At 36.7% G+C, this 27,235-nt stretch overlaps 2 protein-coding genes and 1 non-coding gene across 4 annotated transcripts in view; 1 reads left to right on the top strand and 2 right to left on the bottom strand.

Moving 5' to 3' along the window:
- Positions 1-20,433, bottom strand: part of Ptprb (protein tyrosine phosphatase receptor type B) — a 116,865-nt gene extending 96,432 nt beyond the window's left edge. Inside the window, exons 1-3 of the mRNA XM_027928340.2 lie at positions 20,329-20,433; positions 18,570-18,965; positions 6,943-7,199 (exon numbers count right to left, since the gene is read on the bottom strand). Of these exons, the coding sequence (XP_027784141.1) occupies positions 6,943-7,199; positions 18,570-18,965; positions 20,329-20,383 (708 nt within the window). The 5' untranslated portion in view covers positions 20,384-20,433. The remainder of the gene's footprint in view (positions 1-6,942; positions 7,200-18,569; positions 18,966-20,328) is intronic.
- Positions 17,425-17,527, top strand: LOC114088706 (U6 spliceosomal RNA). Its single transcript, XR_003582033.1, has one exon. It is a non-coding gene; the product is annotated as a U6 spliceosomal RNA (small nuclear RNA).
- Positions 20,434-21,074: 641 nt separating the features above from the next.
- Ptprr (protein tyrosine phosphatase receptor type R) overlaps positions 21,075-27,235 on the bottom strand; it is a 262,896-nt gene continuing 256,735 nt past the window's right edge. For both annotated transcript variants that reach the window (XM_027928323.2, XM_071609161.1), the window contains one exon: positions 21,075-22,264. In XM_027928323.2, the coding sequence (XP_027784124.2) occupies positions 22,171-22,264 (94 nt within the window). In that variant the 3' untranslated portion in view covers positions 21,075-22,170. The remainder of the gene's footprint in view (positions 22,265-27,235) is intronic.

The following is a 27,235-nucleotide window of genomic DNA, read 5'->3' as shown; positions in this document are numbered from 1 at the left end:
TGATGAGGCTGGCTTTGAACCCATGATCCTTCTGCCTCAGTCTCCCCAGCCACTGGGATTACAGGCGTGCACCACTGCATCTGATCACATGGCCTTCTTTGAAGCATCAGTAGTCTCATCATCTGTTTGCGTTTTATTCCATTCACACTAGACAGTCCAAGATGTCAGGAGGACTGATTATGACTTTTTTTTTTTCTTTTCCCCCTTACATCTTTTCACTTTTCCCTCTAGGCAGTGGCCTCAATAAGGGAGAATACTGTCCCATCTTTAGTTCTGGCTACAGAACAGTGGTGTCAGTGGGGTGTCTCCCCTACATTTTTTAAGTGACCCAATAAAAGCGGTTGCTGCAGACTTTTGCAGGCAGTGGGGGAAAATGGGGCATTTTCTGCATTTGCCTCCTCATTTATTTGGAGACTCACACTGGGCTGTGATCTCTTTGAAGGCCAAATGGAAGGAAATGCAGAACTGTGAAGGCCCAGACCAGCACCACAATGGCTATTCATGAACTGAGGAAATGCCTCCCCCAGGCCAGGGCAAGGGTGGGGTGGGAAGGGGAAGGAGGAGGTGCACCTTCAAACAAGATTTATAGGTATTTATCAGTATCAGAACCAGCCAATCACATTTTTAATGCATGTTCAGCACTTCAACCCTTTCAAAGTATTGTCCCATAATATGCTAGCTCATCTGGTTTCTACAACCCTGTGTGTGAAGAAGGCAAGGTGGAGGCAAAACCAAGGAGAAGTTAGTGTTAATTGCTAGGATTATTGAACATACATTTGCTAAATATGGCGAATATACTAAGCCCCTTTAATAATCAGATAATTACAATTGTTTTATGAGGCAGATGAGTATCTATAACAATCCTTATTTTATAGAAGAAACCAAGTGTAACTTGAGTATACTGGAGTTTAAACTGGTTTCTTTGACATAGAGGCCAGTTCATCAACTTCCTGCACTGAGCTCATATGGCCAGGAGGGGATCCCATGGGACCTCTCCTGAGAGTGTGCTGCTCAACAATAGACAGAGCCTGGTCAGGCTTGGAAGCCAATAAGTCCAAGACCCAACCTCCCTCCTTTTGGAGGGCACTTGTCTACAGGTAACTGTTTCTCCTGTGCCCCAACACTCAGCTCCCCCAACAGACTCACCTCCTGTAGCTCCCAGCCATGCCTATCTCATCTCACCCATAGGTGAAGGGATGGTGATGGGGATGATTGGCACACTCTGATGCTCACATCTGACTTGATTTGATCTGTGGGCAGGACGTTGGACATCGTGTGGGTTGTATATAGGGATTTCTGACTGATGGCCTGTGGTGGCTCAAACCCAGCCCCTGTCCCATAGCCAAGTGTCTGCATTCATACAGGAATTGTGTGCCTGGGAGCATTTTTTCTAATTAACACAAAGCCCTGGAGGGCTGGCAGTAGTGCCTTGTGTGCCCAAGCTTCACTTACTTACCCAGGGTTCTATTCCTTAAGGAATGCATACTCTGGAGAGCAACTCAGGATGCTATGATTAGATAAATTGATTTCTGCTGTGTGATTATTTAGTTTTTATGGCACAATCTCCCTGCCCCTCCCCCATCTCTCCTTAACACAATGCCTGAAAGTGTCATCAATGGTGGGAAACAAGCATTTGAGAGTCTGGGGGGAAGATATTGTGAGTCAGGGCCAGATTTATCTCGATCGGTGATTCTCAGACGTAAAAGTACATCCTATGACTTGCAGGGCTTGTAAAAACACAGACCGCTGGGGGCCTGAGTCTCCAAGTTTCTGGTTCAGTACTTCTAGGGTAGAGCCCAAGAGGTCAAATTCCTAACAAGTTCTGGGTCTGGAGTCTGCATTAGGAGAACCACTGGTCTAGATATTTCTTGACTCAGACTACTGACAAGTTTCCTCTTCCACTACTTTGTTCTTTTCCTTCTATCCAGCCACATAATTCTATTTATAATAGTGATAATAGCAGCTAAATTAAGGAAACTTTATTGTACTGTTTTCCAGGTGCTACTCTAGGCATATGATATATATTAATTCATTTAATGCCCAGGATCATGAGTAGGGAGAAGAGAGAGACAATCACAGAGCTTTAAGGCTTGCACTGGCTCAAGCATACAACCTCTTGAAGTTAGAGTCCTCACATTGGCAAGTAAGAATGTGAGAAAAGAGAGAGAAAGGAGAAAGATAAGCAATAGTCTGCTCCCCAAAGAGTCAGTTTGGGACAATTTTTCAATAGCATTATTGAAGAGTGATTTCTGGGTTTCTAATTATTTCCTCCTTGGCATTTGCCTTCATTAGCAAGTACTGTAAGTAGGAGAACAAGGTGACTGCAAGTTCAGGGGTGTGTGAGTGTGTGTGTGCATGTGTATTGTTTGTATATTCTATATTCTTCTGCTCTCTAGCCCCCTTGTCAGTTAAATAAGTCTTTGGGCAAGTTTTTAACTTCTTTACATTTCATCTAGGCATTTGAAAAATAGAGAAAATGGTGAGGATGATGATGATGATATAGTAAATTGCATTTTAATGGCCACTCAATAGGCATGCCCCTTTTTGCAATGTGATCTTGCAGCTCTTCTCCTGAATCTGGCCTGGCCTGTGGTTTGTATTGACCAATAGCATGTGATAGAAGTGATATTGTATGATTCAGAGGCTAGTGCTCAAAAGCCTAGTAGCGTCTACCTTTGCCCTCTTTACACTAAGCCATCATGGAAAGGAAACTTGTAATGCTACTGGAGGATGACAGGCCATGTGGAAGAGAACCTAGATGGCCAGCCTCCAGCCAATGCTAGGAGTCATGCAAGCGAGGCTATTGTCAATCTTTTGCTCAATGTTTATAGCAGCACAATTCACAATAGCTAAACCATGGAGCCAACTTAGATGCCCTTCAGTGGATGAATGGATAAAAAAGTGGCATTTATACACAATGGAATTTTACTCAGCAATAAAAGAGAATAAAATCATGGCATTTGCATGGATGGTGTTGGAGAAGATAATGCTAAGTGAAGTTAGCCAATCCCCAAAAAACAAATGCCGAATGTTTTCTCTGATATAAGGAGGCTGACTCATAGTGGGGTAGGGATGGGGAGCATGGGAGGAATAGATGAATTCTAGATAGGGAAGAGGGGAGGGGGGGATAGGGAGGAGGCAGGGGATTAGCAAGGATGGTGGAATGTGATGAACATCATTATTCAAAGTACATGTGTGAAGACACGAATTAGGTGTCAATTTACTTTATATACAACCAGAGATGTGAAAAATTGTGGTATATATGTGTAATAAGAATTATAATGCATTCCGCTGATGTGTATTTAAAAAATAAAATCAATAAAAAACCAAAAAATGTTTTAGTAAAGGATTGCAATAACTGATATTATTTCTTAAATTCTCACCAAGTACAATCACTTGTGTTATCTCTCCCAGACCTACAGCCATCAGAGGTGGAAGTTTCAGTTTACAGATGAGGAAATTGAAGTTTAGAGAATTTAAGTAACTTTTCCTGGTCACCTGGCTAGTAAGAGGCAGAATCAGGGCTTTGCCCTCAAAGTCTGAGTTCTCTGTGTGTGGACGCTGGTTCAGTTCTCAAGAAATGTTGGTTGGATGAGTGAGCATTCTCCAAAGTCACCAAATGGAACACTCATCACTGCCTTCTTCCTCCTTTTCTCTTATTACTATCTTGTGTGTGGAGGTGGCAGGGAGAGGGTGTAGGGTGATTAGGAGACCACATGGGGAAGACATAAGGAACAGAGGGAGAATGGATAATTAGCTTATGAAGGAAGCACCAAATATATTTGATAATATAAATGCATTAAACACTAGATAAACACAAGCTTCAAAACAATTAGACAGGGCTGGGGTTGCAGCTCAGTGGTAGTGTGCTTGCCTAGCAGCATGAGGCACTGGGTTTGATCCTCAGCACCACATAAAAAATAAACAAATAAAAGAAATTTTTTTTTAAAAAATTAGACAATATGAAACATGGCTGCTCAAGACCATGACACATAGACATTGTCAGTAAATGAGCCCTTTGCTACCTAAGTGGTCAAGAGGGGCCCCACCATACCACTTCATTCCACTCAGTTCCCAGCAGTTGTTTTCATTCTTCCCATTCCATCTTACTCCATTCTTTTCGGTTCCATTCTATTCCTTCCATTTTGTTCTATTCCATTCCACTTCATTCCATTCCACTCCATCCCATCCTATCCCATCCCGTCCCATCCATTTCATTCCATTTCACTTCATTCCATTCTATGTCATGCCCCTCACACTCCACTCCATTCCATACTTTTCCTTTCTTTTCGCAAGCATTTAGTAATTATTATGCAATTGTTTAGGTGCTAGAAATACAAAGCCAAGTAAATACAGTCTCTAACCTCCCAAGACTCATATTCAGATTTTTCCTGTCCTCACCCAATAATAGAACACCCCAACCCAGAGTTCAATGAGAACAAGTCAGTGCAAAATCCTCACAAACCAGGTGCTGTATGATAAAGAAAACAACACATAGAGATGTTCTTTTTACATAATTTTAAGCAATTAAGTATGATGCTTTTACTCCTCTTTTATACTTTTATAGGTGCCTAGAGTACTTTTTGAAATTGTTTTCAAAGGACAAGCATTTCCTACCCTAAGTGACTCATTTTAACTTTTCAAAGTACAACCAACTACAGCTGTGTATAATGACTGTTATATAGTAAATGCTCCTGCTAAGTTAGCAGGGATGCCTAGACTATGCTTTAAGAGTCCTGGGAAGTTGCAATTGTAGAAACTGTCTTTGGAAAGAGTACATATTTCTACCCCAGCTTCCCAGGACATTGTCAAGATTTTGCCTGAGCCTCCTCCCCATCCAAAAAACAAAACAAACAAACAAACAAAACAAAAACAAAACAAAAAACCCAAAACAAACAAACAAAAAAACCTGAAAAAACAAAACAAACAAAAAACTGGAACATGACATAACTGACTTTATATCCATTCTGGTACTCCATCAGGGAGCTCATATAAGCACTGCAATGGATTTCATTCTAGAAAAGGGCTTTTAAAAATCTCCGGTGCTTTTGCCATGATCCAAAGCTACAAATCCAGCTTGGGGGCTGAATCAGTTGAGCTCTGTAATACAGGGCTGGGTGGGCCCAAGGGGTGGTGTGCCTGCATTAGAGCTCTGTAGAAGGTGTTTCTGGACACATTCCAGCAGAGCCTGGCCAAGTCTCAAAACTCTCTCTGTGTTTCACAACGGTCAAACCTGGGCAAAAATGGGAAATAATCTCTTTAGGAAAAGACAACTTTTTAGTGTTCTAGCAGATGTATCTATGCTAGTTTTTAATCAATATGTTTCTTTTTTGATACATTTATTTTTTTTTCTGTAGTGTTATGTATAATTAAGCTCAGATGTAAATGAATACTCTGTAAATTAATGGTAGTATGGAAGTTTTGATTGAAGCACATTCAGCCAAAATAAGGAGGTGTTCCACCAACAAGCATTCATTTTCAAAAGTAAGTGGTGAATCTCTCGCTTACATTAGTGGCTGAAAGGGAACAGGAGCTGGAGAATTAGGGAGAGCTCAGTGCCAGTTCATGATGGTAGCCTTAAGTCATAGCTCTCCTGCTCCCATTTCCTGTCTTCCTTTCCCACTTTCCAAGCCTAGACAGATCTGAACCCATAATTACCGAACTAGGATAGGTAGGTAAAAGTCTAGGTGGAAAGTGAGAGACTCTGGACATGTTACCCTTTCCTTACTTTAAGTCCAAACTGGGTAAAATGATGGAGTAGAGGCTAATCTTTAAGTCAAAATTAGAGTTTGGATTCCTGAAGTGGATATTTTTGTTAATGGATAAAGATTGAATGCTGGGTTGCAAAGCTGATGTAAAGAGTTTCCAAAAAGTTAAATGGGGCTTTCCTAACTTCTCTTCAGTGACAAAGAGAACTAGTTCACAGGGAAGATTTATGGTAATAAAATAAATAAATAAAAACAAAATCCCATGAGTTGTTCAAGGTACTGGCTATAGTTGTTCCGTGATCAATAACGAAGTATGTGCTCACTAACTGGGAATCACATGTATTATTAGATTCTACCCAATGCAAAAGAAACCAGAGCACTAAGTAAATGTTATGCCATTTGAATAGTGTTGGGCTTTTTAATTTAATTTAATTTAATTGTTTGAATTATTTGAGTTGCTTACTAGGAAACAGCTGAACACTGCCAAGTGAAACCTGAACTTTTTTTTTTTTTTTTTTTCCAGAGCTAGGAATAGAACACGGGTCCACACACATGCTAAGCATGTGCTCTACTACTGAGCTACACCCATGGCTCCAATACCTGATCTTTACTGATCTTTTAAAATTACACTGCCTAAATGGTGGCCCCAAACCCTGAGAGGAAACCAAAACCAAATTGATGAGTGCTGCCATCACTACTCCCAGTCACTTCACTCCTCTGTCACCTTACATGCTAAGAGACCATAAGTAGGCGATGCTGTAAAGTGTAGATGTGGAAATGGCGTGAGACTGTTGCTTATCTTTGTGTTCCCAAATCCATGAAAGTGATTTCTGAATCTGCTTTTGCTTTGTGACCCTTTTTCTCCCTTACAGCAGAAATGATGATGACGTGTGTGCAGGTCACCTGCCAGCTACTGATTTCAACTCCTATTTCCTGGTTTCAAGTCATGTGGAAGACCACGAACCCTGATTTCGTTTAAAAAATGTAGCCAACCTATAGTAGGACAGTTATGTCATGGTGGCCTAATAATCTTCACCTCAAAAAGATATAGAAATTTCAATTCAATATCAAAGATTTTTCTCATTATGCAAAATGCATTGGTGTATCATTTGCAGTTAAGACACAGAGCACCTGGTCTGCCCCTGCAGTAGTGGCATCTTTAGCAAAGCGAGTCTTTTCAGGCCATGGGCATTCTGAGACTGTTCACAACCACACCTCAACCCCCACCTTTTACCTCTTTAGTGGTGCTGGAGAAGGGCCAAGTAGTTGATGGTATCCACGATGTATCTGCAATTCCAGTTGCATGCAGATTGGGGTAAGGTTTCTTGCTGCTGTTGTGGCTGTGGTTTTCTGTAGTATTGATGATAAAGGCCTCTGTGGTGTTCCTAATAAGGTTCTCCGGGCTATATGGAACTGTATTAAAAGTAGTGGGGATCTGGGGAGGAGCCATGTTTCTAGTGCTCCTTACTGAAACTTCTGCTCCCAGGCCAGCTGAGGTAAAGAAAGGACAGTTACAAAAATTATTCTCATATCTATAAATATTTATAGATTCTTCACATAAAAACAATTTTACTTAGAAAAAGAAGACACCTTCAGTAATGGGCATGTAGATAAGTTGAGTTGTATGGAAAAAAAAAAAACAAAGATCCTTTGGGTGGATGACAGTGTCCCAGCAATCACCTGTCACCTTCCATAAGTTTTATGATGAAGGGAGAGTTGTGAAAACTGTGCTATGGGGGGAAAAATGCCAGGTCCATGTAGAAGACAGAATAAATTTACCATGAACATCTCTATAGGATCGCTGGGTTGGTTTTTTGGGGGGTCCACTAATCTCCAAAACTCAATGCAAAATTCTGATTATATGACATGTGTATCCTTTCTTCTATGGATGAATGTCATAATTTTCATCAACTTTTCAAAGGAAATGTTCAACAAGATACCAGGTTGAGAACACTGTTAATGATCTGCCTAACTTCATTGTGAAGTTTGAGGATTCCTTGGGGGAGTAATAACATTTCTTTCTTTTTAGTACAAACATTTTTAAATGTAATTTTTTGTTTTTAATTAATAAATTAATTTCTTTTTTTGGTACTGAAGATTGAACCCAGGGGTGCTTTGCCACTGAACTACATTCCTAGTCCTTTTTTATTTGTTTGAGACAGGATCTTGCTAAATTGCTCAGGATCTTGCTAAGCTGGCCTCAAGCTTGCAATTCCCCTGCCTCAGCCTCCCAAGTTGCTGGGATTACAGGCATGCACCAACACATTCAGCATTTAATTTACTTTTTAACTGATACATACAAATATAAAAATTGCACATAATAGAGATGTTTTAATACCTTCGAACGCTGTGTAATGTTTAAATCAGGTTAAACATATCTAGCTCCTCAAACATTTATCTTTTTTTATGGTGAAACCATGTAGAATCCAGTTTTCTGAAATGTACTGTACATTATTGTTATTTCTGGTCACCCTACTGAACAATAAACAGCACACCAGAACTTCTTATTACTATCTATTACTTGGTACCTATTGTTGCAAACTGTTTTTAATTCTAATAGAGTGAGTCCCACATCATGGAACTGTTGTATTTTCTAAGCTATCTACCTTCTGGAAGCATGGCAAATTGATTTAAAATATATGAGCTGATAGGGTTAATTTACAGCTTTGCTTTGCAAGGCTAAACCTCCCACATTAAAAAATATATATTATTTTCTGAATTAGTTTCACCTAGCCATGATTTAAAAATGGGCTCTCCATCTTTTGGGGATAGGCTAACATGCAATATCGGCATTTCTAACAATCTCTAAGGTGATGCTGATGATGTTAGTCTTTGGATGCCCTTTGTATGGCAAGACTTTAGAACACAATCCTACAATATGAATCCCTGGAAAATTCTATAAATTATGGGCTAAGGTGATATGTTTAGATGTTTCCTTTGATCCCATCAATGGTGAGTTTTCAGGAATATAAGAACCCACAAAATATTATCAAATTATGATAACCATAACTGAATAGTTTTGGCTTAAAGACTGGCAGATAAAAGATTCTAGTTTTTACTATTCCTTTATTGGTTCATTCATATTTATAAAGCAACTACTATGTGCTAGGTGAAGGTCTCCTAAAGAAATAATTAATTATCACTTTAACATTTAACATTAATTAATGTTCTGTTCTCTTATTGATCACCTTTAAGCCTCATTTCTTTTCATCCCAGTTTCAATGGACTAATCTATTTCATATGATAAGGTATGTAAATAGGAGGATGACTACAAAGAGAGGATTCTCACAGCAAAGCTGCTTTTAACAATTTAATAAGATATAAATAGCCAGCATGGTGAGGCTCACCTGTGATCCCAGCCAATTGGAAGGCTGTGGCAGAAGGATTACAAGTTCAAGGCTAGCCTTAGCAACTTAGTAAGACCCTAAGAAACTTATTTTGAGATCCTCTCTCTCTCAAAAAAAAAAGTGTGGGGATACAGTTTAGTACTTAAGGCCCCCTAAAAGGTTCAATCTCCAGTATATATATAAAAGAATAAATACATTTATACACACACACACACACACACACACAAGCAATTCTCCTAAAAGATAATAAAATAATCATAGCTATTAAGCATGCTTCCTTTGAAATGCAGAGGGTTGAGCAAAGTGCCTTGTACAGAGGGTTGACAGATTTAGCTAATAAAAATAAGTGACACACAGTTAAATTAGAGTTTCAGATAAGCAATCAATAATTCTTTAGTATAACTCAGTGTGTTTAGTGTATTCCAAATAGACAATACTACAAAGATTACATGACATATTGTATATTTCAAATATACTAAAAATGATCACTTATCTGAAACTCAGATGTAACTGGGCATTGCATATATAATTCAGGTATATTAACTGTAGTTGCATATCTACTAGGTCTAGGCTATGAAAGACTTCTAGATGTTCATTTTAGTTTCTGTCTTTTTTCTTCTAAATCATGTACAACTATCACTGTCTTTGTGCCTGGATCAGTTGCTCTGGATATAGACTGACAGATTGATCCTTGAGGTGTTTTCTACATGACATACTCAACCATATTATTAGTGAGGTTCCTTTACAACAAACTCCAAGAAGCAATCTTAATTTTGCAGTTAACTGAGTTAGGTGCTTGAATGTTCCCTTAAATAGACCTTTACCTATTGTGGGGATATAAAGCTTTATGTATATGAAGATCAGCATTTTGGTGATTTGAGCTTTGGCCAATGCTAATTCTCTGAGATGACTACTACCTATGACAATTTTAGCTCTTAGGTCCTTAAAAAAATTTTAATTATGGGGTTAGGACAAAAAAGAAATGGTTCCAAATACCAAGCCTGCAATTACATTCCTTCATATGGCAACCTATGCTTACTCTTCTTCACTAAGGAGTAGTTGGTAAGTTTTTGTCCTAAGAACTTTGTTTTTAACTAACTTACATAATTAATTCAGTGGGTGAAACTGGACTCTCTCAAAATTAGATAAATGATCAAAACAGTCTCACAGTTTCTACAAATAACACAGCTTATCTTACCACTGTGTGTAGCTTTTGGCTATCTTATGGGGAAAAATTCAGTCTCCTGTAATTGTCTTTAATTAACCTTCTCCATATATTTTTAAAACACCTCAAACCAAACATGTCCATTTTCCATTTTAGACTACCCCTCCTTTTATTTTTTTCCAGAGAAAGAAACTACAAAATATTCAGGTCCAGTACCTCTTCATTTTGTGTCTGTGTTTTTAACTTACTTATGCTATTTAAAAAGCCCCCAGAAATAAATCTTGGCCTTAACTTACTTTGTGAATTTTAAAGCCACTCTTTGCAAATGTTGGTAGGAATCAGACTCACCTCTGGTACCTGTTTGCCTTGGAACCCCCTCTAGAAATTGTGATTCAGTAGATTTGATGTGGGACCCAAAACCTGCCTTTCTAACAAGTTTCTTGGGTGATTCTAAGTGTATGGCTTTAGTCATAGTGGAATTCTTAAGACTTCTTATCTGGGTATTGAATAATTGTATAAAATAGATGAAAGGAAAGAAAATCTGTTATAGGAATATACATAGCTATCAAAACAAGTTTATTTTTCTATCTTCTGAATTCTTCCTTGAAATAGATGTATGACTTTATACTAAAGATAGTAGATCTTTGGATACTTTAGTGTCTATAAATTCTTCTGATGTTCTTTAAAAGCGTATATATGTCTCACTGTTCAAAAAAGAGCAGTTTTGACAAATACAAAGAAAAGTCCTTACACAATGGAACAATATGTTAAAGCTATTTTTAAAGCTTTATTGTACCACTGCTACTACATTGTTTTCACATAAATAACAAAATTAGAACACAATTCAAGGCAAAGTGGACCATCCTGCTTCCAATCTAAAAAGTTTTAGCACGTAAATTGCAAATAATATCACCTATGAAATGATTTGCAACAGCTGCATCTTTCTAACACATTTTTATTTTATTTTTATATATATGTTTTATTTTTTGGTACTGGAGATTTAACCTAGGGGTATTTTACCCCTGAGTCACATCCTCAGTATTTTTAATTTTTTTTTATTTTGAGATAGGTTCTCACTAAGTTGCTGAGGCTGGTCTTGAACTTGTGATTCTCCTGTCTCAGCCTCCCAAATTGCTGGAATTACAGATGTGAGCCACCACACCTAGCTTGAACACATTTTTAAAAAGAGCAGTGTATGTGTGTGTATGTGTATGTATATGTATATGTATATATATATATATATATATATATATATATATATATATATATAGAGAGAGAGAGAGAGAGAGAGAGAGAGAGAGAAGTATGTATTTGTTTAATTAAGTGCTGTGTTTCAGAAATAATTATAATAAAAATGAAACTTTCTGATAGAATGACAATAAAAATGATACATGATTTGTTAGCTTCTCTTCTTTAAATGATACAAATAACTTTAAAGCATGTTGAAAACAGAATAACTTGAATTAAATTCATTTTGGAGATAGAAAATTTTAACTATATTGGTACTTATTATTCTGTAGGAAGATACCAAATTTAATATGCATTTAAAAGTGAGTAAATCATCTGGAGGATGAAACTTCAGAGTGAAAGAAAAATGTTTTATTTTTTTTCATGCATCAGGAAAAATGCATTTAATAGATTATGAAAATCTATTAAACTACTTTATATTTTTTTAAATGGTGGAAAGTGCTCACAGAGCCAAAAAATCAAACAAAACAAACAAACAAAAATCACCCCCAAAGCCCAGAATCCACATTAATAGGTCTCAGGCTGAAAATGGTTGGGGAATTCTGATAATGTGTCAACTATTTTTCAATGGTCATATAAATAACCATAGATGATATTATTTTCAAAGATTATATGAAAATAATGGTCATTACAAGGCCCATGTTGATGATGCAAAGAGAAAACAAACCCTTAAATGTTTGCAACAGCCAACTTGGCCCAAATGTATATACACAAGTCACTTCCTGTCTTTTTTTGTTATTCCCCACAAACTCTCTATTCACAAACATTTCTGCCAGGCACTAACACAAATAATTTCTTCCAAAACCTTTTCTCCCAAAGTGTACATGACTGCTTATCTTTTATAATGCTTATGCATTTTATCCTTTCACCTAAAATACTACAATTGAACAATTATTTTAACCAGCAGTTAGTTATATGGAGCCTTCCAACAATATGGCTTACTGCATCAGCAAAATCCTTTTTAGTGATTTCTTCAGCTCAGTCATTCAAGGACAGTTGAAAATTTGACTGATTTTGGATAAACACGAGAAATGAGTGAATGTGTACTGAGTACTAAATTAATGTTGTTTGGTTGACTGACATTTTATATTCAATATTCCTCTTTGTACAATATGAAGCATTTGAGTGAAAATAACAATTTCAGAAATCCATCCAGCTTTTTAAAAATGTAAGGATACTTGACATCTCTTGGAAAATGTATATAAACCGTGCGTAGAATTTTGCACCCTTTACCTGGAAGTTCTAGAACTACATCCATATACTCTAACTGCTACAGAATTTGTGCTGGTGTTGTTGAAGACAGTTTTAAGTTTAGAATGTTTTAGTTTCCCATGCTAAAGATTATTTGCTTAGGTTTACTTGCAAACTAGTAAGTTTCTTAAAGTAAATCTCCCCGTTTCCCATATAGATATGGAGGTCAAATGATGACTTGTTTTCCTCATAAGGTAGATCTATAAAACTTCAGAGTTTTATAATATATAAAATATATTTAATATATAATCTTATGAGGCCATTCTACTCCTTGCTGGAATAGATACAACTGTAAGTTTTGATGGCTCTGTGAGTTTAAAACTCCTATGTGGATTGGATAGAAGACAAAGGCAATAGTCATGATTTCAATGTAGCATTCCTCCTTAAACCTTTATTATTTCTTTATTGTTTCCCCCACTCAACACTTTCCAGAAGTTGAAACATTCCTTCGTTGAATCAGGATTTGTTGAGCATGAATGACAAGACTAGCTTTAAAGTCATCCATTATTAATGGTTTCACTTTCCTCAAGTTACTACAGTCTGAAAATATTAAATGGGAAAGTCCTAATTTGTAAGTTTTAAATTGTGCACCATTATGAGTAGTGTGATGAAATTTCAAGGTTTACCACTTCATCCCACCCAGGACTTGAATTGTTTATTTATCTAGGATATCCACATTGTATATGCTACCTGCCCATTAGTAATATAGTAGCCATCTTGGTTATTAGATAAATGGTTGTGGTATCGCAGTGCTTGTGTTCAAGTAACCCTTATTTTACCAAATAATGGCCCTGAGCTGCAACAATAGTATGAACAGAATTTGGGTATACCAAAGAGAAGCTGTAAAGTGCTTTCTTTAAGTGAAGCAATGAAAGTACAATAAGGTATTAAGAGAGAGGGAGAGACCATATTCACATAAGTTTTAGTACAGTGTATTGTTGTAATTTTTCTAATTTATTATTAGTTATTATTGTTAATCTTTCATTGTGCCTAGTTTATAAATTAAACTATCATTTGTATGAAAAAAGTGGTATACATAGGGTTTGATATGATCTATAGTTTGAGGCATCAACTGGGGGTCTTGGAATATATTACCCATGAATAATAAGGTGGGGGACTACTTCATAAAAATTTAGTGTATGATCTCTGTTTTCAATAGGCTTATAGCATTGCAATTTACTTTTTCAGTTTTTTTCCCCCCTGTATCTCTTATGTTATATAAGAGACTAGGTGATGGGGAAATGATTTTTTTTAAATCAAATTTCAAGTGAACTTTCCTAGAATACACTAATGTACAAGTACATCCTAAAATGTAGGCCAGTATAATGTTCTTTTTAACTTATTAAGGTTAAGCTAAGCAGGATGTCTTCCCTTTATGATATTATATTTTAAGAGTTCACAGTTAGAGATTTAGATCTCAGAGTGCATTTTCATTCTGGAAGAAAGAGTGCTTCTTAACCAAAAAAAAAAAAAAAAAAAAAAAAAGTCAACTGTGTGGTTATATGAAAATTCAGTGCTATCAAATAGATCTTATTGCATTATTGATGACTATCTTCTGTGAACTGATAGCATGAATGTTTCTAAATATTTGAATATTTGGTGTCTGGTTGAAAAAGAATATATGGGAAGAATGATATTTCTCAATTTTTAGCTAGATTAGTTGGCATCTTGGAGACAATTCTTTTATTATCATTCTTATTACTCAGAATGAGAATTTTAGGGCTCTGATTTTTATAAAAATTGATTAAACCATACTGCTTTGTTTTTTTAAGAGTCTGTCTGCCAGAACAGTCTTTCTTTGTCCAAAATATGCAATGTATTCCTTAAGAGTACTTGAATTTCAGAGGAAATGGTAAATATCTCAATCCCATCTTTTCTTTAAATTGGTCTCTGTCACGTACAGGTATCCCTGGTTCCATACAACCCACATATTCTATTTTATTAAATTCTTATTCATTAGGTCCTATTAAATTTTATTCTGTTGTTTTATTTGTTCTATTAATATGCTATTTTAAAGAAATATGAGCTATGTAAAAAAATAAAAAAATCCAAAACCCATTTTACATTCTTGTAGCAAAAAAAAAAAAACTGCTCAGCTCGTGTAGCCCTGTGGTAGAGGCTGGCCTCGTATACACAAGGTCTAGGTTCCAATCCCAGCACAGAAAAACAAATAGAAAATCACTAGAGTAAGTTAAGATTATTTGAAATATCTATTCTAGTATAAGTGCTCATCTGAAAAAAAAAAACAAGAGTATCTTTTTAATTGAATTTTAACCTATTTTTGAAGTCTGTTCAATTTAATTTGTTATAGAGGACTGAGTAAAGGAAAAGGAAAGTAGCACACTCTTACTTATGAGAATGGAGATAGGTGAATTATGATAAAACTTAGTGGACCCTCAAAAGACTTTTAAAACATATGCAACTGTAAATTATCCTTGGTGTATATATAATTTTGTGTGTGTGTGCTGGGGATCAAACCCCAAGGCTTTATGCCAGCTAGGCAACCATTCTACCACTGACCTATAGTTGAAATTTTTTTAAAAAAAGAATAAGTGCTTAGGGGTTGGGGCGTGGCAGAGCACTTTCCAGCTCACACAAAGGCTCAGGGTTCAATCCTTAGCGCTGGGGTTAGGAGGGGGCATCATGAAGAATGGGTGCTTAATGTGACATAGTGACACGGATAGACATTGGAAAGAGGGGTTCTTTCTTCTTTTTGCACTTTATTGTAATTGCCTATTTATTTATCTGACCTCCCCATTACTCTAAGGAGTAAGATATAATTAATGATTTTCAAATGTAGTTGCACATTGGAATCACCTAAGAAACTTTTGAAAAATACAATGCCTGATTTAATTGGCCTACAGGAGGGAGACTACACATTAGTATTATTTAAAAGCTATCATTGTAATTCTTTTTTTTATTTAAATTTTTATTTTTTAGTTGTTGATAGACCTTAATTTTTTAATTTATAGATGTTGTTGAGAATTGAACCCAGTGCCTCACATATGCTAGGCAAGTGCACTACCCCTTAGCCCCAGCCCCAGCCCCTATCATTGTAATTCTAATATGAAACTTGGGTTGAGAATCAATGGTGTAAGGTTGTCAGTTACTAGCACAAGGTCTGGCATATAGTAATTGTTTGATAAATATTACTTGGATGTTTGAATGAAACTATGAATGTTTTCTTTGTGAAACAAATATAAATATATGGTTCAGATTTTTACCTTTATAGTATACTTTCTTTTGTTGAAGAATGTATAAAATAATTCAAATCCTATGGATGAACAACATGCATATTTATGCTGCCTTAGATTGCAGTATTTAGTTATCAACTTAAAAAATAGATATTTGGAATATTCATTGCAAACATATAAGTGTGTTTTGGTTAATCTTTCACATTGTTTTCTCTAGCAAATTGATAAACTTTCATACTATGGAAATATAATATTTTGTGCTATGCCAAATACCATTCTTAATCTGCTATCAATGCCAAGTTTAAGGTAGAGCAGAAAAGTGTGTCTGTTAGCTTATAATTGTGTTAAAGCATATATTCTACTTATGTGTATTCAAATATAATATTTTTTATACTGCTATCATGCAAATTTAAATTTTTTCTTTTTCTATAAATCTATTCTTTCAACACACATTTCTAGTCATGTTGTGGACATGGTGTGTACAGTGGGTAGTGCAAATGCTTATTATATGCACTTCACTTATGAAGACATATTTTGTATGAGGGTCAAAGAAGAGAATTTGTCCATGGATTCTTTTGTCTTGAATAACTCTCCACTAGATCAATATCTCCTTAAAGCTCCCAAATAATGAACCTTCTGCTAAGGATTGATTAAGAGTTGGGGATGAATCTCACTTCCTGTGTTAGCAGTACAACTTGAACATTTTCAGTGTTTCTATGTTGTTTGGGACAGTCTTCGATAAATGAACAACAGGAAAGGAATTGTATGAATCTGGGTTATATGCTATATATTCTTTGATAAGGTTAAATTTTCAGATTGACTTTTATATTTTTTATTTTCTTTGCATAGCTAGAAATATATAGGAACTGGAACTCTTAACTCTCAACTGCCATTGTAGAGGAGTCCACTGCATTCATCTGTAATGCTTATTTAATTTATGAAATGAATGAGTGATAGGAAACTGTCCAAAGACTGGCATGGTAGAAAAACACACATCAGCCTCAAAACTGAGCAGCTAGGTAAAAGATTTAAGGGTACAACAGATGGGGATCTTCAAGTAGGATTATGGACCCACACTACCTGGGGATCTTTTTAAAAGACATTGTATAAATTCAGATTTCCTGATACAGAATCTTGGAGGTGGTTGTAGAGGAAGAAATAATGGAAAGGAATACTAGTAATCTGTAATTTTTTAATTTTTCAGTTCTCAATGGACCTTTACTTATCTATCTATCTGTCTATTTATTTATTTATATGCAGTGCTGAGATTCGAACCCAGTGCCTCACACATTCTAGGTAAGCCCTCTACTGAGCTACAACCCCAGCCCAGTAATTTGTATTTTTAATAAATCCTCCCCAGCCCAGTAATTTGTATTTTTAATAAATCCTCCCTTTCCTTCCAATGGGGTTTGTCATGCAACCAGTTAGGCAAATGTGTCTTGTCAAGCATTTTGGAACCACTGATATAAGAGAACGTAGAGTGGACAAGGAGTCAAGAAATTCAGTTTCTAGTGCTCACTTTGGCAGCACATATACGAAAATTGGAACGATACAGAGAAGATTAGCATGACCCCTGCACAAGGATGATGCACAAATCCATGAAGCATATATTTTGCACAAATGGTGTGACTCTACTTCATGTACACCCAGAGAAGTGAATAATTCCACTACATTTGTGTACAATGAATCAAAGAGCTTTCTACTGTCGTGTATAACTAATTAGGATTCATAAAAAAAATTCAGGTTCTAGTCATAGCCCTTTTACTAATTTATCTGGAATAATTTACTTATCCTTGACAAATTTCAATCTCCTTGGTGAGAGGCCTCATTTTTAGATAGTTTCTCTAGTGATTTATAAGGCTCTTTTGTGCCAAATTTATTTGGATTCTGTTAGTTTTATCTTTCGTGAATTCCTGAAGCAAACCTCTAATACAGGAGTGAATTCACAATAAAATGATTAAAGAGAGAATGAATGAAGCTGCATGAATATTCCACAAACAAAAACTCCTAGCTCAGGATTGAACTATGTACTGCACCAGAAGTTTGTGCATGTGCATACAAGTCTTTCTTTACATGTGTCCATCAACTGGGTCCATTATTGGTCAACAAATTAGAAAAACCTGTGAAAATCACACATGGGTTTTTATCGTTTCAAAAAAAGTATGTTACCTCCAAAAGATAGCTACCCTAAAACATTAGCACAAAAATTTTGCAAAAACACAATTTATTTCCTTGCCAGTTTTATCAAGCACATGATGTCATCCTTCTTATCAGAGGATAGAAGTGTCTGTGTCAGCAAAACCTAATAATTTCCTAATCATTGACTATAGTCATTACACAAATATGCTATGTATATGCCTATTCTATAATTCTATATGAAATAGCACATAATCATAGCGTCTTTACAAAGGAGAGGCTCAAGAAATGTTTGTTGGAATAGTAAAATAAGCAAGGAAAGAAAGGAAGAACGAGGGATAGAGTACAGTGGGGCTAATGATGAGGATGATGTTTTCTATTATTGGATATCACACAATCCACAGTAGCTTATTAATCTTCCATAGGAAATATATTGAGCATGTAGACCTCCCATGGAGGTGTTAAAACAAGATATCGAGTAGGAGGACTTTCAGAATTGATTCTGAAAGGAATTGCTCACCTTCTTTTAAGCAGAGGCTTTCATTGACCACTTTCCCCTCCTTGTTGACGATTATTTTCATCCAGCTATGGAGGTATTTCCTGCCTTTCTTGACCACTACTTTGGGGCCTTGTTTCTTGAGAAAGAAGGAGGTATTTTCGACCTCCAGGAACCCTTCCTGCTCGTAGCAGGTCCATCGGGGTGCCTGGGAGCAGGGGGTGAGGACAGCTGCACGGGAAGGGCCACCGGAGGAGTTGGAGATGCCCAGGCACAGTGCAGATCCAACATGGAGGAGGTTTCCATCCTCAGCCCACAGCCACTGCTGGTTCTGGCTGGTACCATTGCAGGCTCCCACGATCACTCTCTGATTTACGAAAAGGCACTGATGTTTCTGGACATGGACAATCTGAAACCCCTCTGGAAGATGAAAAGCTTATAAAGTGCTGTATAGCAAGTTATAAGACCTATTTAAAAATCAAAAAAACCACCCACCCACCAATGTAAAAATACTAGGTTTATTTATATTTTGCTATTTCTACCATTTCAAGTGAATATTCCTAGAGTCAGCACATGTGATTTAAAATCCCAAGGCTAATAAATACATAAATTAATTCAACTAAAAGTTAAAAGTCGGATGATCAAAAATGTCAAAATGTTATACTTAGCAACCACCTCTCCCCTTTTGAAGCTTTCACATGGTGTGAGGGAGAAAACACATACCTTATAACAAAAATGAAAGGAAACTTGGAAAAGAAACAAAACCATCCAGAGAATACTGTTTTTCTTTGGATAAGGAAGGACACATCCAAAGAAAGTGGTGTCTCATGATGTGAGCCCAATTAGTTAAATATGCTACAGTTATATAAAGCTCGGTTCCTTTTTAAATCAGTTAACTCCATATCACCTCTTTCACTCTAAAAAAATAAATCACCTTTTCAATCCTTGAACTCACATTGTAATAAGTATTTGTACACAAATTGCTTAGTTTGCATAAAAATTTTAAAAATTGCACATATTTACCAAAAGATAAATATAAAACTATATTTTCCATCCAAGGACAATCTCCTAGCTGATAGCAACCAATGAAAGCATCAATTATCACAAACTGAGTTTCCATTACTCCTGGAGAGAAGCTACTATTTTGTGATAATGCCTACAAATTTTCCTTAAATGCTAACAGGTTTAAGAACAACAACAACAACAACAAAAACCCTCAGCATTTCTTGATGTAAGAAAATTAAATACCCACTTGTTAAACATTCACATTAAAAAGTAAGCTATTCAGGCTCAGAAGCGTTTTTAATGAGTTTTTACTTAAATTGCCCACTTCTCCCATGAAAATATTCAGCCCTTCCAAATGACAACTTCTAGATAAAATACATCTCCTCACCCCCTTCAATCATATTCCTTCATATTTTCTTCCTTTATTATGAAAAAAAAAATCAGAACTTTAACCTGATTGGAAAAGGGCATGGGGGTGCTACAGCCTGTTACATAACAGTAAAGACATCTCCTCAGGGTGCTGTTCTCTCCCCTGTCAAGATGCCCTGCGAGGGGCTGAGCTGCCCAGGGCATCTGGAGGACCTGAGGAGACTTTTATGTTCTTTGTGGGAGAATTCTCAGCAGGGTGGGCACAGTTCCCTCCTCACTGTCTCTGGCTCCACTCTCCTGGAGACCTGGTTTCATTTCTGCCTTACTTCAGCCACTTTTCAAAGGCCACTGGGACTCCTCTGTTAGATCTGGGAGAAATGCCTCAGGATACTGAGGCAGACCCACTCACCCGAGCTCCCGAAGATCAGGCTGGTAAGAATCGCCAGGTAAAATTCAGCCTCCATTTTCCACTTAACAACTCTTCATGCTTCGCTTGGGGGGAAAAAAAATTCTCCCAGATAAGAGAAGCAAAGACTAGGAAGGAAACGTGCCTTCATGGTGAGGGGAAAAGTCAGTGACGAGCACTTCCTCCAATTGAATTGTTTGGGGAAGTTTTACACCAGTGTCCTTTTGTCTGTTTCCTTAGAAAGGAGGGATTATGATCACCTCTCTCTTTTTTAAATGTAGATCTAGCCTCCAGGAGCAGAATATACCTCCTTAAGTCTTCACCTACGGTCCCTTTGGCACATGACTACTTCTTAACCTCAAGAGGGAAGAAAAAGAATTGTGATTGTAGGTAATTGAGTGCCTTTGCAACATTACATCTTTTCAGGTGATGCGATTCTGTTGAATATACATAAACCATGTAATTTACGAGGGTCCACGACAAGTAATATAAAGACATAAACATGTACTGTTTGTATAATGATATGCTGGGAGTCGATGAGGAAAACCACATAATGATGGCACTTCTGGATCATTATCTCTCAAGTGATGACAATATTCCATTTCAAGAGAGTCATCTCCACTGGGGAGATGCAGAGACTAAATTTAAACTCATCACATTATCTACTTCAGGCTTCCCCTACCAGATAATGGCCTTTCTCCCAGTAGAGAAAAAAAAAATAAAATAAAAAGAATATACTTTACTCAATATTTAGTATTAAGAGTAGTTTATTGGCAGTATGAAACAAAGTCAACATCGCTGCATTAAAAACTCATTTTTGAGCGGAACATCTAGGTGTTTGCTGAGTGTAGTTATTTTAATTTCATTTGTCTCTTGAAGATTCAAACCTTTCAGAAATGTAAGGACATACATGGCAGCATCCTTTTGAAGAACCTCTGGAATTGGGAGTGGCTACAACATCCCCAAAGGCATCTGCCTTTAATTAGGAGAGATTCCAGGTAGACAGCATATTCAATACTCCCTTCTTAGTAAAAGAGAGACAAGGATTAAATTCGTGATGTTTTCTAGTTGCTACAAATTTGTTTTTCCCTTTGGAAGTAAAACAATTCACAATGTAGAAATATAGTGGATAGAATTCTGGAGCAGGACACACCTCTATGCCTAATGGGAAATAGAGTAAGTACATATATATCCAATGACAATCATTGTGCTCTGTAATTGATGGGAAGTACTATAAATACACATTTAATAGATAATATTATCAAGACACATTTCCATATAAAATAGTAACTGCTTTTGATTTTTTTCCATAAACAAAAACTTATTTGTTAAAAATCCATTATCAATCACTTGCGACTTTAGCAGCAAGATTCCAGTAACTGAGATAGGTAATAGCACTTAAAACAGGAACAGTTGAACAGCTGACAGTCCATTCACAAGACAGACTCTGCAAACATTAAAGCATCTAAACACACAATAATGATTTCTTTAGCAGCTCTTCTAGTCATCCCTTGATGACAGATACCACTGAATATTACATACACACGTTCTGTGTGTCAGATAGACAACACAGACAAAACAAAATCCACCTTAGGCTGTGTGAGAAATGTATCATACCTCCATCAGCATAGGACCTTTAGAATAATTTGGGGGGTGCTTACAAATGCATTCATATACACAAAGGGCTGGCAATCTTGAACACATTGCCAAGTCTTCCATGATCCATGCCACAGGTTGGCTTCAGAGCAGCTTTCCTTCCATTGCAGGAAGCTTCTTAGAGAAGCCTCAAGTGGGTGATTTGATTAATCACCCCAGAGATTGATGATCAGGAGAGTCTCCCAGGAATCACTGGACAGTTTCTGCTGAAAGTCTGCTCTCGTACAGGCAGAGAGCATGATGTAAAAATTCATACTGCTCACTGGTTTGTACCATTCCACCCCTGCAAAGAAAGAATGACAAAAAAATTTCATTTTGCTAACATCCTGCAATCTTGTAACCCAGAGACTATATTCAAGCTAGGATGTTATGCCAAAGACACACAGAATAGTTCCATCTAATGATTCTTTTATTATCCCTTCTACCTGTGTCCAAATGTCCTAATTTGTGGGATTCCTATGTTGATACAATCATGCACTGCACAATCACCTTGTAGCGTGATGCATTACCTGTGTGTTTGTGTGTTGCCAGTGTGAGCAAACCTACTGTGCTGCCTGTCATTCAAACATAGAGCATGTAAAATTATGTACAGTATGTAATACTTAATGATAATAAATGATTTAAATATTTAAATAAATATTTGCTGTACTATACTTTTTATTATTATTTTAGCATATACTCCTTCTGCTTATATAAAACACTTAACTATAAAACCTTATGCCATGTGATGCCAGCAGCAGATTCACACATCTCATGTTTACTGCATCTTTTGATTACATAATTTTCTCTAGTGCTTGATTTAATCTCATGTTTTGATCATTATGACCCTAGGAGCAATAATCCATTATATTTATTTATATATTTATATTTTATAAATTTATATTTTTATATGTGATAGAAATATATAAATATAGTTATATATTATATGCAAATAAATATATAAATGTCATGTAGTCCAGGTGTCATGTAGTCCAGGTGTGCAAGAGGCTATGCCATCCAGGTTTGGGTAAGTACACTCTATGTTGTTTGCACAACAACATCACCTAATAACACATTTCTTAGAATGCATTCCCATCATTAAGCAATATATGACTGTATATATAAAGGGCTTAATACAGTGTCTTGTATATTAGGCATGTGGTTCATTTTAAATTTTATCTAAGTTCCATTACTGAGGAGGTGTTATAGCTTTATAAGTTAAATACTTGGACTTTGGAACCAGCCAAGCTGAGTTCAAGTCCATCCTCTGCCAATTCTTAGCTGTGTGAGTGTGCACAAATTCCTTAAAGCCTTTTGCACCTCAGTTTCCTCCTCTGTTAAAGCAAGAAAGTAACAGTAAGTTATAGCTAGAGTGTTATTCATGGGGACCTTATCATTCATCTTTTGTTAAAATAGATTGAAACTGATTGAAATAGGGTAACCAAACAACTCAGCTGTGAAATGCTGCTTTTTCTATGAGTAAAAGGAAAGACTACTGCAGAATGGCTTATTTGAGTATGCTAGAAGGAAACCTTTGGGTGTACTGGGCACCTAAGCACAATAGTGGCGGGTCCTTAGATGAACTGGAAAAGGGGATCTGGCTCTTGATTTTTCCTTTGTTGTGACCATACTTATCACTAGCTGCTCAGCATCCCCTTCATCACTGAATTAGTGGAAGGCAGTTGACTTCATCCTGCTTCTTTATACAATATTTACACCACACTTTCTCCTTATAATGATGGCCCTTTAGCTTGACAGAGTAATCACTGATATAAAGCTGACATATTTTTCCTGCTCAATGAATAGCAGAGTTATTGTTTGTAACTGTTTAAAGTCCTGCAAAGTCTCTGTAACTCTGCAGGCGTACAACTAATTTTATATTTTAGTTTAATTCTATGTTTTAGACAGTTTTTCCTCGGTGGCTGTCGGTATCATTCAAAATAATTTTCAGATCGTTTGAGCACTTCAACTTAAAAACTAGATACATTACCTCATTGTAATCTGACCTCGGGTTAATAGTAATGACTAAAACTGGTCTTGGATTTATGTTTACTTGTCAGCCTCTGTAAATATCAAATAGGTGAGACTTCACCCTTCTAAACTAAAGACCGATTCTTCACCCAGGTTCAACACGATGCCAACATGATGTATTTGGCAAGAATTGAAGAAGTAAATTTATAGTATTGAGTGACAGCAGCTTATTGGCAGACCTATTTCTTCTGTCACTTTCCCTAGAACTACATTTTTTAAAATTTGTAGATGGACACAATATCTTTATTTATGTATTTTTATGTGGTGCTGAGGATCGAACCCAGTGCCTCACATGTGCAAACGCTCTACCACTGAGCTACAAACAGTCCCAGGCCCTAGAACCACATCTTGTTGACCAAGTGTTCCTTGGTCAGAAGTTGACAACAGAAATGGCCAGCTGAGGATGTGCTCTTTCTTTTGTTAGCTTTATGATGACATCTGGGCACACCTAAAAACAGCAGGTGTCCGGAAGATGTTGGACTGGACTGTGAAACTTGGGAGACACAACCACAGTAAATATAGATCAGCTCCAGGGAGCTGGGGGCCCCTCCCTTCCTCTGGCATTTGCAAGGCTCAGGGATCCACTACTCCTGCCTTGAATGGACTTTGTATGTGCTCCATCTCTTAGATTCTGGTCTGTGAATATTCTTTTACCATTTACCTCCCTTTGAGGCACGGTTTTCCCTTTCTTGTATATCCTAGTCAACACCAGTATCTACATGTCCCACTGGTGGATGAACAGACACACAGGGTAGGTCTCAATAACCATTTTACCCTAAGTGGGTCAGCAGTGTGTTTTAATGGTTCAAACAGATTTTCTATGACATTCTATTAACTAAGTCAAAGTTGTTTTAGCCAGTGAAGGTGGGAGAGATGGGAAAACACTCATTAGTTCTAGGCAAGCAAAATTCTTGCAGATCTGAAGGCTTCAGGAAGGTATATGAGAAGCCCTACCAACTTCATTTGGAAAATAAAAATGAAGGAATTGGCATGCATTCCATTATTGACAAAATCTAGCTTTCCCAGAAGGAAACAGTTAATATGACAGATGGTCAGCCAGTTTCCACTGAAACGTTCTGAGACTGGCAGAAATGCTCTTGAAGATATCAAAATATCCCGTCCCTCTCTAACTTTCACCCCATTGGTCCAACTGAAATAACCCAGAAATGTCTTAAGGTTCCCCTTGTAGTCACACAATAGCTCTCTAAATGCTGGAAAACAACCATCAAAGTCCCATAATCTTTTCTTCTCTAGACTAAACATCCTGTGGTTACTCAATATTTCTGTACAGCCTGGTTTCCCTGTCACTCACCAATCTAGTCTCCTTCTTCTATAGGTTATTTTACCAAATATAACCTTCTTAGAATGTTGTCTCTTCTCCTGATAATATCTAGTCGGCCGGCATATTCACCCCCTTGAGGAACACATTATAGATCTATGAGTTTGCTTTTGCAGGTGCATCAGGTGAGACAAGATCCACAGAGCCAGATATTGAATGAAAGTTTAAGTTAATTAAAAAGTCAGCAGGGTTTTTTTGAATGTGAAAATTATATCTCTCTCCCATCCTGTACTTGCACTATTGAATTTTCAAAACTAAATGCAGGGCTTTCTATTTGTCCGTGCTAATTTCAACTTGTTAGTTCTTGTTCTGAGCATGATGTTCTCGTGTACGGAATCATTATTTCTGTCCTTCCATATATTAGTCTTTTATTTCTCACTTCTAAAATTGCATTTTCAAGACATTTGACAAGGATGTCTTACATCTTATCTAAGTCATTTATACCATAATAGAAAAAGAGAGGGTCAACGTATGGTCTTTATTATAAGCAATTTGGTATCATGTTATGTACTGTCTCATCCCAATCTGAAATTGTTTCCTACTAAGTTGTAGATCCTTTAAGGGTAAGAATAATGCATAATCTTTTCATATTTGCAACAATAACAAGCATTTACTAGTTCTAGGTCAAGTAGGCTACCTGTCAAGTAGGTTTTCCAGGCTATGATATTTTAATGTAACATGAGAACAGATAAACTCTGGAATAAAATAAAGCAGAAGAGTATCCCAGGATGCATTAATTGGAGGCCTTCATTATCATTTAAACTCCACCAAGGTTAAGATTTTAAATGATTTTCTTGGTGGTTTCAGTGGAGTAGGTTATGAAGCCCCAACAGCCAGACTGTCATCGGACAGAATGCCCAACACATTATATTAAAGCATTGTCCTTTCTTGAAGTATCCTGTTTAGGTACAAATCTGTTTTCCTGGAAAGTAAAATGCAGTACACTACAATACCTATCATTGAGCAGGAATTAGTTAAAAAAAAAAAAAAAGGTCAAATAAAAATGACATGGAAACCCTAGTTAGCTGGGAGTGGTTATGGGTTTGAAAGGGTTTGTAATGCCAAGGCACCAAAGTGTGTTAAGAGGTAAAGGACAACATAAACTGTCCTCAAGACAAAAGCTACTCCATCACTTCCTAGCTGCAGTGCTCAGTTCTCCCATTTGCAAAACAATGATCTATTCAAATAAAAGTACTACCTCTTAGCACTGTGAGAAATAAAGGGGCAATCCATCTGAAATAGTTTAGCACACAGTCATGCTCATAAATATACTCTAATATATACTCTAATAATATATACTCTCTATATTCTATATAGAGTAATATAATATACACTCTATATAATATATACTCTAATAATATATACTGTATATACTCTATACTCTAGTAATATATACTCTAATATTATTATTACTCTTTGGTACTCTCTGATCAAACAGGTCTGGTTAGGAAGCTCTGGGGTGAGGTCTCTGAAGGCCTTGGAGAGCTAAGAACAGCCTGGCAGAAGACACAAGATTTCCCAGGTCAAGTCTAGATGGAAAGATCCAAATATGCTTCTAAATATTCGTCAGCCTAGAAGATGGTCACAGTGGAGGCAGTGATAAGCAGTGGCCTTGGAGTCCAGCAGATTCAGAAATAAATTCTTGTTTTTAATCTAGTAGTTGTTTGATTTTATCTATCTATCTATCTATCTATCTATCTATCTATCTATCTATCTATACTGGGGATTAAACCCAAGGGCACTTTATCACTGAATTTATCCCCACCTTTTCTTTTTTTGAGACAGGGTCTTGTGAAGTTGCCCAGGCTATCCCTGAACTTGTGATCCTCCTCCCTTAGCATCCTGAGTGGCTGGGATTACAGTTGGCATGCACCACCATACCCAGCTAGATATATGGTTTTAGAC

The sequence above is a fragment of the Marmota flaviventris genome, chromosome 3 (genome assembly GCF_047511675.1).
Source record: "Marmota flaviventris isolate mMarFla1 chromosome 3, mMarFla1.hap1, whole genome shotgun sequence".
In the NCBI taxonomy this organism is placed as follows: Eukaryota; Metazoa; Chordata; class Mammalia; order Rodentia; family Sciuridae; genus Marmota; species Marmota flaviventris.
Note: the sequence above shows the minus strand (reverse complement) of the source record. Positions and strands in the feature narration are given on the sequence as shown.